The sequence below is a fragment of the Bombus huntii genome, chromosome 2, assembly GCF_024542735.1.
Source record: "Bombus huntii isolate Logan2020A chromosome 2, iyBomHunt1.1, whole genome shotgun sequence".
NCBI lineage: Eukaryota > Metazoa > Arthropoda > Insecta > Hymenoptera > Apidae > Bombus > Bombus huntii.
This window is the reverse complement of record NC_066239.1, coordinates 12,084,360-12,100,903: the sequence shown is the minus strand read 5'-3', so window position 1 is coordinate 12,100,903 and position 16,544 is coordinate 12,084,360. Positions and strand designations below refer to the sequence as shown.

The following is a 16,544-nucleotide window of genomic DNA, read 5'->3' as shown; positions in this document are numbered from 1 at the left end:
TGATATATTCGCATTACCATAACTGTCTACAATATTTATCATATCATTTGTACAAGACTACGACCGAAGTTAATGATATGAAAGTTAAACCACATAACAGTCATGCAACGATGTAAATTTCATACGTAAAATATTTTTCCTTTGATTTGACGGAAAGAAAATACATATATCAGCTGGACTTTTATGCACTTGCTGTTGGTTTATTATAAAATGCATATTATATTTTTTATTCTCACGTAAGAGATAGCGTATGGATTCTAACACTTTCAACACCGATCAGATGTTACAAAAAAAAAAAAAAAAAAAAAGAAAAGGATCGTACAAACAAAAGGTCGTACAAACCGCAGCTCATTTCCATCACTTTTTCCAGCTAACTTTCACCAAGCTTAGTATTTTATCCAACTTCCTCCATCGAACCGCGTATCCTTCTTATCCTCGGCACAAAGTAGCACGATCGGTACTTCGTAAACGAGCTCGTTTTCGATCCAACCCCGGATGAGATAGCAATTGAAGTAAAGCGAGAAACAGACTTCTTTACCGCGCGTTCTGAAATCCTAATATCTTTCGTAGAAAACGACGATGTTAGAAGAAAGGACAGACGAGACTTCGACCTTTCGAAGGGCGGTGTTTTCGATTTTCAAAATGGAAGGGCGCCGTTTTTCAATTCCAATTCGGTCTGCTTCGAATGACGCGCACGACCAGCTGCTAGGGAAATACGCATCGATTTACGTGCAAATTACAGCTCGTTGTTCGCGGCCGAGGCTTTCCAATCGCGCGCACGCCGAGAACAGCTTCGCGGCCGAAACCTCGTTCCGGAAATTGCAATGTATCCGGTCGGCGAAGTTGCCGGCCGTGTGTGTGCGCTTTGCGCGAAAGTAATTAAAGCTTTCATGCTTCCGGTCCATTGCCGCGCAAATTTGTTGCGTCAGAACTGACCCACTCGCTATCGAGGTAACCGTGTGCGATAGAACCAAAAGTTTCGATCACCATGTCAAGGAACAAATCGCTTTGTTTCCTTATCGAATCGAGCGTACCTCGAAGCGAGTGAATTTTCGAGCATTTTTTTCTTTTTCGTTGTGTCAAATCTGGGATATTGTAATGCAGTACACTGCCTTCTTAATTTATGAAAATAAATATAAATAGTTTCTTTCGAAGATTATATTCTGGTTAAAATATAAATTAAAACGCAGTAGAACTCCGTTTGTATGAACTGAACATTTTTATAATCGGAGTTTATAGGATAGGAGCCTACTAACTGCAATTACAATTTTTCGTTAGTATAATAGGAGTTCACGTTCAGATAACCATTGTAGGTTCAACCCAGAGAAGTTCGTTTAATGGAGTAGATTTCGTTCAAATAACTGGAGTTCGTGCAAACGAAATTCTACCGAAGCATAAATTATTAGATAAAATATTTCATTACACTACATTTTTGCCAGATATATACTGTTACCTTCATATTTCAAAGAATTATTAATATTCTCTAACTAAATTGTAAAATAATATATTCGTCGTCGAATTACAAATTCAGAAACAAACATCAAATTACAAATTCACAGATGTAATTGTTCGAATCTGTTTTCGAAAAAACGATCTCTATTCCGCGTTGTCTCTTTTGACGTGACTCGAACAAGGTAACAATTTTCATGCTACGATTGCTAGATCGATTGGCCGAGTCGGATCGCGGAAAAAGAACGAGTTTGCAGAGGAACGAGAAGGGAGAGTTGCGCGTGGAATTTTTTCGCACACTTGCTTTATTGAATTCGATATTGCATTTCAAAGTAATCCTCTACCTATGTGGTTCATGCTCTCGACCAAAACATTTTATATCATGTTTAGTCTATGAAACGTTCTTTGAACGTTTACGACAATTTACAATAATTTACGCTATGATGCCGAAAAATCGGTATAAAGTATATAGAATCCTTAGTACATAGACTAAGAATCGTGGTTGGATCGTTTCGAATGTTAAATAAAAAATCAATTTTTCAGGAAAGGACAATGTGGAAATTCGTGTATCGATCTTTCGGAAGTATCGTCCCACGTAGTACCTACTCTTTCCAGTATTTCGGAACGATTCTGCGTGTATGTAATTCAAATATTGGATCAATGTAATTGCATCGAGTGTCGGCGGCAGAGGTAAAATTTTGTTCGACCGATGAAATAGTTTCATTCTGGAAGCATAAACGTTTGCCTACATACAAAGTCCAAACTCACCGCTGCAACTTCTTAATTTCCTTTTTCCTTACTTTTTCTGTTCGCTTTTCACTAGCGTAGTCTAGAATTATTTAAATTTATTTATCTTCAAATTTTGATCTTGACTCCCGTTTTTTGATATAGATATTCCATTTTCACCAAGTTCTCGAATTCTTACATTTAAATTCAAGAATTCGCTGACGACCTATGTATGTACGATGCAATATCTTAAACATAAAAGTAACGAAATATTCGGCAAATTATGTAAAGTTCGCGTTTCAAAATTACGAGTTTCCAAAGCGAAACTCTTCTCGTGAAAAATCGACCCTGTTTGAGTTACGCGGCTTGTTAGCATAATTGTCACTCGCTGAGCTGTCACTTTTCGCCGATTTAGCGTCGCGGCGTCTCAACTTGGAAGCTGAAGGAACAGGAGATATCGATTTAACGAGTTGGGAAGCGTAGACACGAAGCCAGACACGTCTACTCACCCTCGTCCCGGGTATCGTTTAAACTGGAGCGAAGCCCCTTTGCGATGTCTTAACCGGAATTTGGTCGCGGCGAAGAAGGCGAACAACCTCGAGGCCGCTTCATTTATATCTACCGTACGTGTTCCACGTCCCGTGACTCGTTTGAGGGATTTGTCTGTACCGGGGAAACAAAATAAAGGTTGACAAACATCCCCTTAGTCCTAGCTCTCGAGATTCAAGAGAACCGTCGAGGATAGATTGGCCCGTGGATTGCTTTACGACCTCGAAAATAAAAGGATATTTTCGTACGGCTCGCTTCGTGCTTTTAACGTGGAACGTGTTACGGACCGAGCGTGGGATTGCCCGTGTGGATTATGGGGGATAAAACATTTGGGTAGGAGAAATTTCGGATCAGCCACTCGGAAAATAAACTGATCTACTCTATTTTCCGGAAGTTTCTTGATTTTAAGTATAACGATACGTAATTCAAGTTTAATTCTTCAAAAATCAAAGTGCTAATTTTGATATAGTTAATCAGTTTGATTTCTATATGGCTCGTTTATCGAAGTAGTTTTCCGAGAATTTATTTCAGTGGATATTCGATGGTTATTCTGTTGATTAATATCGATTTATCTTTGCAAGCCAAGGAGGGGAGGGAATATTTTGTGAAACAAAATAGAGGTTCTATATATTTTACAATGTATTCAAGTACTATTTCGCGTTTGTATAGTTTCCATAGTTTACGCAACATTGTAATAAAAGGCGCATCGAGTCCGTTTCAACTTCTCAAAGCATAGTAATTGAATCAGATCCTCGGGATACCCTTCATTGTCTATTTTCTTAGTAAATTAAGTTGCTTCCGGATTCTGGTTTCATACTGAGGGAAAGAATATCAGAATCCTCCAGGTGAATATTGTGTTCAGAGAATCATGTCACGCAATCGAAAGTACCTTAGAAAACTCGAACGAAAGGTAAAATATCATCATACGATTCTGGGTGTTATTGCTTAGTTTACATAAGTTTCCGCTATGTCGTAAACGTTGGTATAATCTCTTGTGGAAAATTAGTTTTCGGAGCAACGTCATATCCAGAGGCATTCTGAAAAGCGTCGTTTCATTTCGAACCGAATTACGCCAGGCAAAAAGCATCACTGAGTCTAAGCAGCGACCGTCGAGAAATTATTCCTATTAATCGTCCGCTTCCTGCATCGATGCTCCTATTTATCGTCACCATACGATGTCCATTGGTTGTGATGCAGTCATGTTTTAAATCATATTAATCCATATTACGATTTAAACCATATTAGGACAGATAGAAACGAAATAGAATTGATTAACCATGACGTAACCATTACTGATGTACCAAGTTTAATAACATGTCCATTTGATCTATTTTGTTATATCTACAATATTTACATATATATTCATCATAGTCTTCCTCTTTATATCACATTAGAACAGCTTCAAATAAGAGCTGAGACACATTTGACAATTTTGAATGAAGTCCAAAGATATATATACACTGAGTTGACCATTATTATTCTTGTCGGTTCATACACATTCTCAAGAAAAAGTCAATTAACTTGCTATCCTTCCTGATCAATCTACTCGAAACTTAATTTTCAAGTCCCTTGAACACCCAAGGGAATGAAAATCGTTTCGTTATTTTCGTCGTCCAAATACCTCAGCTTCGGTCTCAACGTGTGTGTTTAAAACGAGAAGTCAAATCGAATATCCGTGGGTGTATTAAATAAAAATAGTCTTATAGAGGTCGTTTGTTGCTCTGTTATGCGTTCGGTGCGACATGCAATTAAATCTCAAGGGAGTCGGTCATTTTGTTGATTAACGTCTCTGGCCGATTTGAACGTCCACTGTCTCGATAATTACCGACAACAAAATTCAAGGCGAATCTCGTTGGACGTTTTATCACCAGACTTGAACCACGCAAAAGGAGAGAGGTCTGACCATCGAGAAGAGTTTGGAATCCCATTTGGAACAGATGCAGTCCAAGCTGAATTTATCGTCGAACCAAAGGAGCACGAAGTCCTTCGAGCAGTTTTTCCTTTCGGTGACGATTAACACAAAAAACGAACTGGCTCGAGCTTGCTTTAGTATAATTACCAGCCTCAAAGAAGGTATAACCGGTTAATCGATGGAATTGATCGGTGAAGCGCTAAAATCGTCATCGGAGGTATGGGAGGAACGTTCGCGGTGGCAAAAGCAATTTAAACGAGCGAATGGCTGTCGATCGTTCGACCGTGCGTTGCTAGTTAATAGATCCTGCTCCTTTTCAGTGAACGAGTCCAAAATCAATTGCACGTTGAAGGTCGTCTCGTCTTCCTTCTTTTTCTGTCTCACCGTCTCCAACACGTTTTCACTGTTATCTGATACATTTTAAATTGGGAATGCGTGTCTAAATTTCTCGTCGTTAAAACGAGTTATATGAGAGAAGTGTAGAGAAAAAGGAGGTAAAATCGGGATTAAGGTTGTTGATTGGTACCGTGAGATTTATTCCGTGGTATATCGTGGCGTGCACGCTCATAAAATGGGTATTATATCGAAAATATGTTCGATCTTTTATTGAATCGAATCGTAACTCTATCTGTTACAGTAAAACAGGTTCTACTGGAAAGTTATTTCTCACGTGCGAGTACTTCGCTAAATTCTAAATAAAGTTGGTGCGCTTATTTTTATATATTTTTGCAGATTAGTAAAATCTTTCGAAAGTATAGCAAAGGATTATTAAATACAGATATAATTTAATAAGATATCCACGTTTATTTATAAAAATATTCTCTTTCATCGTAATTCTCAAATAAATCTTAAAGCATCGGCTTATTTGAAATTTCATTCCTTAGGAAAATTGTTTATTAATTGTTAAATAAAACAGTCTAATTTCTCTACCAAATAAACGGATGAATGTAGAGAGACAGGGCGTATCTTCTAGATTGATTTAATCGTCAGCGGCTGTTTGTCAAGGGTGACGTCGAAATGCGGGTGGCCTGTCACCCCTTGCTCTCTGTCCTTCCTGCGGAACATGCTCTTCTCTCCCTGAGGAACCGGCGACTCGATTAGGCTACTTATAGCTCGTTTGTCAACGCAATCGCTTTGCACCGACTCTCCACGGATCCTTCCTACTGGTATCCTTAACTTTAACGAATCCACTCGAGTTTTGAAGCCAAGAAGTTGTCGCTTTTAAGCTGTTTTCTAGAAAAGTTTGGGAAAGTTAGAGAAACGGGAGCTCGTTTAAACGGAATTTGATTAGATCTTCCTTGCATCGAGAGGCTTCTAAGTTATGTATTGGAATCTTTCCTTTGGAGCAAAGTTTCTGAATGTTTTTGCGAGAGAAAGGACACGACACAACAATGCTTTTTGATTATATCTAATTTATATGAACTTCTTCTTGATATTGTCGCAAGCTTTTCAGAGAATCACGTCATCAGTCTTTTTACTATCGATAAACACAGACATGTAACACTCTACGCGTGTTCATAAATATGCAATGATCACGTACTTTGAACCCATTGCAAGTAATTTTATCCTGCTTCGTTCTACCATTTTCCATATCTTGTAAATTCTTTAACGAGCTATAATTACGATCATTTGAAATTAAACGAACAATTTCCTCATTCGTAAAAAATCTTTCGAATTTGTTCTGCTTAATTATTTCTGCGAGTTATTTTGAAGACAACAATCCAACTGAGATTACATCGTAATTACATCATGCCATATATCAAGACACTGCATCATCAAGATGTTACTATCTCTACGACTTCATTATTCTCGCTCACCTCATTTTTGCACCTTCCATCTTTTATCATTATCGCGATACGGATTGCCACCTGGAGGCTATACCGTTTCGAACTAATAAATCAATCATCCTTTCCACCCGTCCGTCCAACTCGTCGACAAATTCATCCTCCGGCTCCTATCCCCGTTATATAGTTCGCTTTATGAATGAAACATTATCGTCCGTAAACGATAGCAGCTCGATTCAACGCGGGCCAAAATGCCGCGCCCTATCGACCACGGCCTCGACACCTGCCAACTGCACGAAGTCGATAGTAAGACACGTTAATCGAGCCGAGTATCTGCAAAGGTCGAACGTGGAAGTCGATTCGATGGCGTGGGAACGGGTCAGAACTGGATCGTTCCTGAGAGACGTTATGTTGTCATCTTTGAGAGCTCTGGTTGCTGATCTAGTAGTGGTACTAGGACGAATGTTCGCGTTTCCAACGGCCGGACTTGTCGCTTTCCAGAACGGCTCAAGAAAGTTTGTAGTATAGACGATTATTTGAGCTTCGAGTTAGCTTGGCACAGAATTACCTGTGAGTAGACTGCAGATTTTTATGCATTTAAAATTAATGCGCTCTTTGTAACAGCTTATAGATATAATAAATTTCTGGTTAAAAAAAACTCTCCATGTTCATAAAAATATGACATTACATGAATGTTTGTAGTTTCTTTATAAAAGTGCAACGTTTTATTTTCTTTGTGTTGTTACACTGTTGCGGAAACCACGAATCGTCCGCTTTATTTTTCCAGTAGTTTTGAACTGCGCGTACTGTATGTACTCGTTCGTTTGTTTTTCATATAGCCAACTGTCCAATCCTTTAATTCTTCCCGCTCGTATTATCTGTTTCAAGTTTCAATCCATTTTCTATTAAATGTGAACGAGTTGCATAAATTCCGAACGATATGAATCATCGCAATCGAGCAATAGTATACATAGAATCTGGCCAAACACCGTGGGAAGTTACATAAACAGAGTTTCTTCTACGTCTCCCCAGGAAGCAGACACGTGCTTATACCAGGGCTCACTCTTGAAAAGACGCGATAGTCGGAAGTATAGCGATCCCAGTCGTGGTCTGGTGATAGGGAGAATTTGATAAAATGCAGCCATGCCAACTAGCGGAGAAAAACCATAAAGAGCACTCACGCGTGGCGGAAATCCGTGCACATGGAAGTTAGTCAAACACCAGTTCAGACAGATGGTAAAATAATGGCTTTTCCGGCTGGGTGGGCGACCGGGACCGCCGCGAGGTCAAAATAAAAGCAGCCTCGGTGCCGCTTTGATAGAAACCGCCAGCCGCGTTAGGATTATCAAATACTGAGAACGCGTGCGCGAGTTCACAAGTTCCTTGGCCAACGGGAAAAATAAGCGCGAGCCTCTGAACGATCTCTCGCGGGTGTTCTTGCGACTCGAGGGCCTAAGGCTAGCTGCTTTTTTACCCGTCTCTCCTATTTGCCGATCGCAAAATGGAAGAAAAAATACTTGATACACGGAGTCCTTTTGGGACTCGAACGCGTGATCCTTAAAACTATCGTTTTAACAAAAATGACAGCGAAAGCGTTGCTAGGTGCGGTTCTTTCTCAATTTCAATTAGGATTTCAATGATTTCAAGTTTAAACTTACACCGGGAATTGTCTTGACTGCGCATAATTTTCTTGATTCTGTGCATATTTTTAACAAGATTTATTGTTTCGTCGTACCTGATTATCAGGTGATATTCGACGATTTGTTCTTATTTGTTAGCCGATGAATTTTTTATTTTTTATTGGAACGAGATAATGTATCGTAATGTAATGTTTGTTTCATTTAAAATTCTGTTCATGTCGGAGAATATTAAATTACAAAGAAGTAATAGTTTTAATCTATTACAAAGATGTTGTGTTGAAAGTTGTTGGATTTAGAATTTGAAAGTACAGCTGAAAGGCGAGATAAATGTTGCGATTCTTCGTTTCTTACGCTATTAAAATTCAACAGGCATTCCATAATATTCCTTATCGATTCAAACAAATGCTAGCTTTCAAAGCAGCGGAGAATGATCAACGAAGACGACATGGGAAAAATAAACAAGAAATTAAGACATTGGTTACAGAACGTATCGAAACAAGCTTCTACTGCCTCAATATCGTGCTTCTAGTATCACTGAAAACGTTGTCGTACTAATCTGACAGCGTCATCGTTCGCATCGACAACTAGATATACAAGCGTCCACCTGTTAATCGGATTTATTCCGAGTCATACGCGTGGCTCTCGCGAAATACCGACAGAACGGTTAGTTTCCTCTTTTATTTTTACACTGTACCGTACACGTTGCAGAGAAATGGTCGGTCGCCGATGGACGACGTTTGCCGAAGCTCAAAGAAATTAATTCCACGCTCTGTCTGATTCCTCCACCGGTCGTTCCGTTAACGAATGCGGTCGCTCGTATCGTACAGCCAAAATACCGACCGTGGTCCGGTCTACCATTGTTTTCATTCGTCCTCTGCCGATTCTTTGATCGCGATTAGAAATCACCTGAAACTTTGCCACTTTTTCTCTTTGGCCTTCGTCTTAACACAAATTTACGTTATCTCCAGTTAAAACGTTTTATTTAAATTTAATTTATTAATTTATTCAATTCTCCAGATATGTTGAAATATTTAGAGTTCTCGTGTTCCTTATTTTTTAATGCAGCGTTTTACAAAAGAATAACTAGATAGTTTTGATTTGCCAAAGGAAAACATAGACGGTGCAAAGAAGATGCTGAAAACTTCGATTTTCTTAGATTTTGATATAGTAGATAGAACATTTTACCTAATGTCTATTACAAGTATATTCATTGATACGGAAAGTTATTTTCTAAGAATTATCTAATTTCTGAATCGTACAGCGTCGTCAACGTTGCAAAATCATATCATCTGCACTGTATCTAATATTTCCATCAGCAGAATCACACGATCGCTCGTGTTGCATCATTAGAAGTATAAACTTGCTGAATGGCAGAACATCACCGCTGTCATATCGCAACGACATGGCATTTCTCGTCGGCGCTAAGCTCGGTTTGAAACATGAATTCACTTCCCGGCAGACTTAGCTCGCCGTTGATGTATCGGGATCAGTCGCGCGTCTCCGTTTCTTTTCAGCGACGTGACTCGAAAATTTATTTTGCCAGCTGACATCCCGCGGGACCAGTCTCGTTTTCGTCGCCTTGGTAAAAGCATTGTCTCATCGGAACTCTTATCGTGCCTCCTCGCCTCGTTCACGAGGCCACCTTACGAATTGGAAGAAAACGTTCCTTCTGATAAATGGTTCAAGGTAAATCACTGGAGGGTGGATGAACTGCTCTGGCGTTCGGTAGAGTGAAGGCCGTTTAAAATGGCGTTAAAGTGTTTCGTCGGAACCCAAGGTACGAGGTATTTCATTTAATACCTGTTTTCAAACGTGCCATATTACGTGCGCGATGCATTTCTTGGGAAAGATGCTGCTGCAGTTCTTGGGAGATGTTCGGTTAAAGTATATTAGACTTCTTTTTAGTATGCGAACCAAGTTCCTATTTTCTTCTTGAATTTTTATTTTCTGCAATATTGTACGATTGTGTCTTGTATTCGTATTTTTCTCTCTTCTTCCGTCTAACATTTTCCGACTTTTATGAAATTAATTTTTGCAAATTGGCTTCTGGGTTTAGACGTGGAAAAATTAGTACCTTTAGAAATAAAACAATATGTTCCATCGAATAATAAATGCAAGTTAAAGAATACAAATTCCATATAAAAAAAACTACAAGATATTTTGACTATCCTTGTTCGTTGTTTAGATCGACTGTATGTAAAACGAAATTTGGCTATCTATCAAATTCTTATTGAAATACTAAATACAATATTAGGTATAGCGATTTCTTCTTAAATAATAAATTTCTAAGATTTATTTCATACAGTAAAAATGCACATACCATTATTCAGAGCTATGAAACGAGAGAAAGAAAATGTTTTGACATTCCTATGTTCAATAGTTTCACCGTAACGCTCGTCTCAGCAATATACAAGAGTCAAGCAAAGCTCATAATAAATCCCATAGGTGTTTTGCAACTATCTGTGTATACCACGCCCTCCGTCATCGGATCCTGCAGCAACTTAACACGTCGCTCGCTGAACATTTTGTATCGCTAGCACGTACGATGCCGCTTTGACGAATCGAAATGAACGATGCGAAATGTTGGTTCTCGGTACAGGCCATTCTCATAAGCAGGTGTGGAAAACGGGCGAGCAAGGTTGTCTCGGAAGGTTGGTTCAAGGTTGGTTGGTCGTCTTGTCGAGAACGAAACGTGAATGGCTGAGCGGCGCCAACCTGGCGCGCTCGCTATTCTCCGTTCTCGCCTTGTAACGTGGAAATCTCGAGAATGCCTAAAAATATACACCGTCGTTTTGGCGATTTTTATCTGAAACAACTCGAATCATGGTCTGTTTGTGCCGGTGGACAGGTTCGTTTCCTCTTTGGAAAGTGCGAGGAGTAAAGCGAATATGTCTCTGCGGGAGTTTAGCGAGCTCGTTTATGGAATCTAAAGTCACCTATCCACTGGTCGAACAAGCAATTCGCGACCGTTTCTTGTAATATGGATAGATACGACTACAGCTACGAACACGCAACGTTTAAAGTTGTTTGAACTTATCTCACGTGTAATTCAATCGTTTTCAAATAACTAAGTGTTTGCGACTGGTATAACAATTTTTTAAATTTGAGTTCATTTGAATTACCTGTCCGTATATTTCTGTGAATAATTTCCCTGTTCGTTGTTTAACGTGTAAATATATGTGTTTACCTAGCGTACTTGACTGCATAAATACGTATAAAATGGTATATTTCGGCGAATAGTTTATCTAATGCCGAATACTTTCTTCGTATTTTGCAATGATCGAAGTAGGAAACTGGTTTTATTTTTATTCCCACGCATACCACAATAATAATACTAATAATAATAATAATAAGACGTACGCTGCAGGATTCGGTTTTATCTACGTGTCATTAAAATTTATTTTCTCTTGCCGTGAGGATCGACGATACAATACACACACATATACAGGGTGGTTGGTAACTGGTGGTACAAACGGAAAGGGGGTGATTCTACGCGAAAAAAGAAGTCGAAAATATAGAATAAAAAATTTTTTTTTTTATTTTTTTTAAAATCTACAGTGAGATCCGTTATAATGAGACGTGATAAAGTACACGCATAGCGAAAAGTCAAAATCGATTTTCTCGAAAACAAAGCCTCAAACGAAAAATTTTTATTCTATATTTTCGACTTCTTTTTTCGCGTAGAATGACCCCCTTTCCACTTGTACCACCAGTTACCAACCACCCTGTATATATGCATGTACTTTTAATATAGAAAATGCACCCAAGAAGTCAGATATTAAAGGATCTTTTTTTCTCTTTAAATTGATAGATGTTTTTCAATAATAAATGACAAAATTAATTATACACTGTGAATGTTAATTTATTAAACTAACTTTGTTCGTCGTTACATGCAAATTTGACCAGATGTTGGCGAATGATTTTAAACATTCTAGACAGTCAGCGGTTACGCTGTTTATGTGTAGCGGCGCGCGCCGTAACACGATGCTGTTTATTGTAGTAACTGTACTGATAATCTCGTCGATTTTGCACCGTGTAAGAAACCTGGCGAGCGGCGTGGAAACGCACCGCGATAATTAGCCGGTTTGTCTCGAACGTTTTTCCTCGACGAGGCTAAACGCACCGTTAGCAGGTCTGACTTTTATGTTCTGTGGAGGAAAACGTTGGTTAGAGCCTGTCCGGAGATTTAGCAAAGAAACAAGATGAAAGGGGGGAAAAAGATTCCAGTGTACGGCGTTTTACCAGCGTCTTTCAGTTGTCTAGGCGCGCGCTTTGAAGTTGAAAACTGCTCTTGGTTATGCTGCGATCGCATATTAACCGGTTGATCTTTGCGATTATGCGGAAATAAAGGCTTGTGTTAATTTGAAGAACAGAGAAGAGCTTTAGAGAGTGGAAGATACGCCAGGTTTCTGACGAGAGTCTCCTTCGAGATACAATATAGGAAGCAAGTTACATGGAAATGTAAAAAAATTATTATCACTGTCTGCAGAAGTAGTGACGAAGAGTTATCGTTCATTTATTCATTATAAGGGAATGATCGAAGTTCGAAAATTGTAAGTTTCAATGTTCTAGAAAATTGGAATGTTTAAATATTTGAAATTTTAAACATTCGAAAATTCGAAAGTTAAAAAGATTGACAACTCGGAAATTCGAGAGCTTGAAAATTTAAAGGGCAAAATGTCATACTTGGAAACGTTCGGCAATAGTCGGAGAGAAGCCTGTGCTTCATCATCGTTTCCAAAAAATTCGTACACCAATCGATACGAATGAAGTAAATAGTCGGCAACACGAGAGCCTACTTCATTTGTTTATATTCGAAACAGAACGCATTTCACTGCTTTTTCACCAATCGATGTATCGATATCGTATTTCCGGAGCTTTGCCGTAGCCGAATATATCGATCAGTCGGATCGTCGCTGCTGGATACGTTGCGTGCCAGGGAGGAACTACAGATTGAAGAGTGCGAGCGCCGATCGAGAGCTTGGTCGTGGAACGTTCGAAGATAGGCAAAATCGCGGCGCCTGTTATCGGATCCAACGTTTTGCATTGTTATCAAACTGGACTACTGGAACTGTCACGGTCGAAATATTCGCCGGCCCGGCTAGAATTCGAGTGAAAATGTTTGTGCAATGGTATGACACTTCACTGAAATTTGCCGACTCTGTAAGAGCGTAATTGTGATGTACAAGTCCGATCAATTAATCTCGAAATGGAAAGTCGTAGATTGAATGGGAAAAAAGCAAAATTTAGTTACAAAAGTTTAGATCTTGATTTGTATTGCTTTTATAGATATGGAAGTGAGAACTGAAAAGTTTCCTAATTTAAATCCAACCACATTATGTGTCTCGTTTGTGCATTATTGTTGTCAATTATTAAAATGAGGGAAGTTGCTAATCAAATATGAATTGAATGACATTCAATTTAAGAGAAGAATAAAGTGGGACAAGAAACAATGAAATTATTATACTTCGTTGTCTAGAACGACCAATTATGAATTAACAGGAACAGAGATATCTTTAGTGTTTCTATTCTATTTCAAGTGATTCTACTGCAATTCAGTAAAACTTTAAAGGTATTCAAAGATAGATATGAAAGTTTTGTTATTAAAATATACGTGTGGTTCTACCAATTCAATTGTTCCTTTATAAATCAGAAAAACAATTAAATGCATTAAACGACGTTAAAAGATATTTATAATCTTAAAATGGCGCGTATGTATCTTGTCTACCTAAAAGCACGAGCCCTATAAAAGTGAAAAGCAAATAGCAAAAAAAGAAAAAAAAATAATACGCGAATTAAGTTGACGATAGATCGTTTGTGCGTAATTGAACGCACTGGCATCGGTTGTGCATCAGATTTACTTTTCATCGCGCTTAATAGCCACGGATATCGCTCGAAATTGAGCGTTATTTTCCACGCTTTTAACAATCCTCGTTTCTGGATACGCGTTTCCAATTGATGTCAATTATCGTTCGACTATTGAATTCTGACTTCGGTTACGCATGCTTCCAAAAAATTATCGCATGGCAAAATCAAAGTTCGATAAATTCATTAAGCGAAACGACAAATCGATAGTCGTGACAAGTCTGCCACGAACGCATTATATCGTGCTCTCGCCGAGCATTAATCGAACTCACGTATCGAACTCGTATTAATCCTAGAACTAAATTTACAATTAGAATTTCCAATGAATCGTTTACGTTGTCTGCTATCGTTTGCATTCCCGTGAAACAACTTGTCTGCTACACCCTCGGGCGGATCGACTCTGTCACATTTGTAGGGAAGCCAATCGTACCACGTATTTAGTTAACAGAACCTCTTGTACCTTGTCAGATTGCTGGTTAAACCGCGATCTTTACTTTTTGTGTCCCGTGAAACCTCGGAAGGATTCAGTTTATCTTCACAGAGATTGCTTTGAAAAATATTTTGAAATTTATTATTATTACTCCTTTAATCTAATCTACAGTACAATTAAAGTGGACGATAATAGTCATTAATCTGTCATGAGATATCTGTACTTACACGTAAAAGTTCCATTTGGCTACATTACAAGATTCGTTGTTCCGCAACGCGTGCATCGATCGAGCCGCTCGAACCCCATCACAAACGATATAAACTTTTACCCTTCGCTGTCAATAGCCCTTTCCTTAACCCCTTCGGGTAAACCATCTACTCATCATGCTCGATCGAGCGGAAGCCAATAGCTGTCGTCAAGGATAACCCGGATTTAGCGCAGCGACTGCCACTTCATCCGAGCTTTTCTCTCGAATCGATCCTCTGGTTTGGTTCGGCTAAAGGCAAACGACGTAAAGGACGTCCCCGATTCTAACCACCATATTATTTTCTGTTCACAGGTTCGGCCAGTTCAACAAGGACGGAAAGCTCAGACCACGGAGCCACGGTTCCCTCGTCTAGCCAGGGAAACGACGGATTTCACTGGCAAAAACCGCTGACGATGAGCTAGCGACACGACGATGAGGAGGATGAAGCAGCGCGCGCTGCTCGCCTGGCCATGGTTGTGGCTGTGGCTGTTCGCGGCCACAGCGGGTTCCCCGTCTTCCGACCCTTTCGCGTCGACCACGTTTTCATCGTCAGCCAGTAGCAGCAGCAGCATCAGTAGCTCGAACGCCAGATCGTTCTCTCCGACGCTACCGACATCCACGTCCGCGTCGTTCACCGAAGACTTTCCCTTCCCTCCAGGTCACAAGTTCCGCTTCACTCTGCCGTTGTACAATGTGTCGATTCCGGAGAATTCGATCGGCAAGACGTACGTGGTGCCCGAGGAAAGAATGGGCATCAAACTCGCGTCGCCCGACTCCAATCTCGACATTCGTTTCCGTATAATGAGCGGCGACCGCGACAAGTTCTTCAAGGCCGAAGAACGCACCGTCGGTGATTTTTGTTTCCTGTTGATTCGGACTCGAACCGGTAACGTTGACGTGTTGAACCGCGAACGAAAAGACCGTTACGTGCTCGAGGTGCGCGCCACCTTGAATAAAGGCGACGGAAAAAACCGGGTGACTATCATGGAGGCGGATACCACGGTCGTAGTGACCATCTTGGACACGAATGACCTAAACCCGCTGTTCTATCCGACCGAGTACGAGGCAACCATCACAGAGGACACGCCTCTGCATCGCAGCATACTCAGGGTAATAGCCGAGGACGCCGATCTCGGCAGGAACGGCGAGATTTATTATAGCTTCGCCGAGGAGACCGATCAGTTCGCCGTTCACCCGGTCAGTGGAGTAATAACGCTCACCAGGCCGCTCAGGTAGGTCCGCGTAATAGAATTCTGGTGTTTCGTTTGATGAGCTTGAGGATCGTCGGTCCACGCCTCGAGATACTCGTTTGCCTGATCGTTTACGATGCCTTGCGATGCTTTAGGCGGATCTTGTCATGTACTTGGATGGGTTCTTATTCTTCCTTTTTTTTTTTCTTTTGATACAATGTTATGCCGAATGCGTAAGGAGAATGTGGACATACTAACGAACAAATCATTTTTCTAATTTTTCCATAATCTTGATTGATACTCGAACTTCTTGCTTACGACGGGATATTATTTTCCAAGCGTGAATATCGAATCATGAAGTATACAGGAAATGCCTCTGAAATAAGCGATCGCAGTTTGGAAACGTGTCAGCTTTGAAGTTGAAAAATTGACTTTTATATAAAACCTTGCAACAGAGTTATTTCAGAATCATTCGTTTCTACGATAATACTCCATTTATCTGACCTCTAATTGGCGGAACATTCTTTTCATTGCCTAATTTACTGAATTTCGCGCTATGTAAATCCAAATGGCTTCAATTATGTAAGATTTTGCAATACTACTTATATCACGAATGAAGGTATATTTGAATTCAGTTATTCCAATGTAAACTCTGGTTATTTGAACGAAAAGCTATGGGCAAGGGAAATTAACGAACTGATATTACGGAAACTTCAAGCCATCCAGTTATTTGAACTATTTTATCTTCAAAT

At 39.7% G+C, this 16,544-nt stretch overlaps 2 protein-coding genes across 8 annotated transcripts in view; one reads left to right on the top strand and one right to left on the bottom strand.

The window, feature by feature from the left end:
- LOC126876673 (fat-like cadherin-related tumor suppressor homolog) overlaps positions 1-16,544 on the top strand; it is a 497,189-nt gene that overhangs the window by 142,254 nt on the left and 338,391 nt on the right. For all 7 annotated transcript variants that reach the window (XM_050639586.1, XM_050639582.1, XM_050639581.1 and 4 more), the window contains exon 2: positions 14,915-15,834. In XM_050639586.1, the coding sequence (XP_050495543.1) occupies positions 15,035-15,834 (800 nt within the window). In that variant the 5' untranslated portion in view covers positions 14,915-15,034. The remainder of the gene's footprint in view (positions 1-14,914; positions 15,835-16,544) is intronic.
- The window catches only part of LOC126876978 (xylosyl- and glucuronyltransferase LARGE1-like), a 508,433-nt gene that overhangs the window by 320,903 nt on the left and 170,986 nt on the right, over positions 1-16,544 (bottom strand). The window lies entirely within an intron of this gene.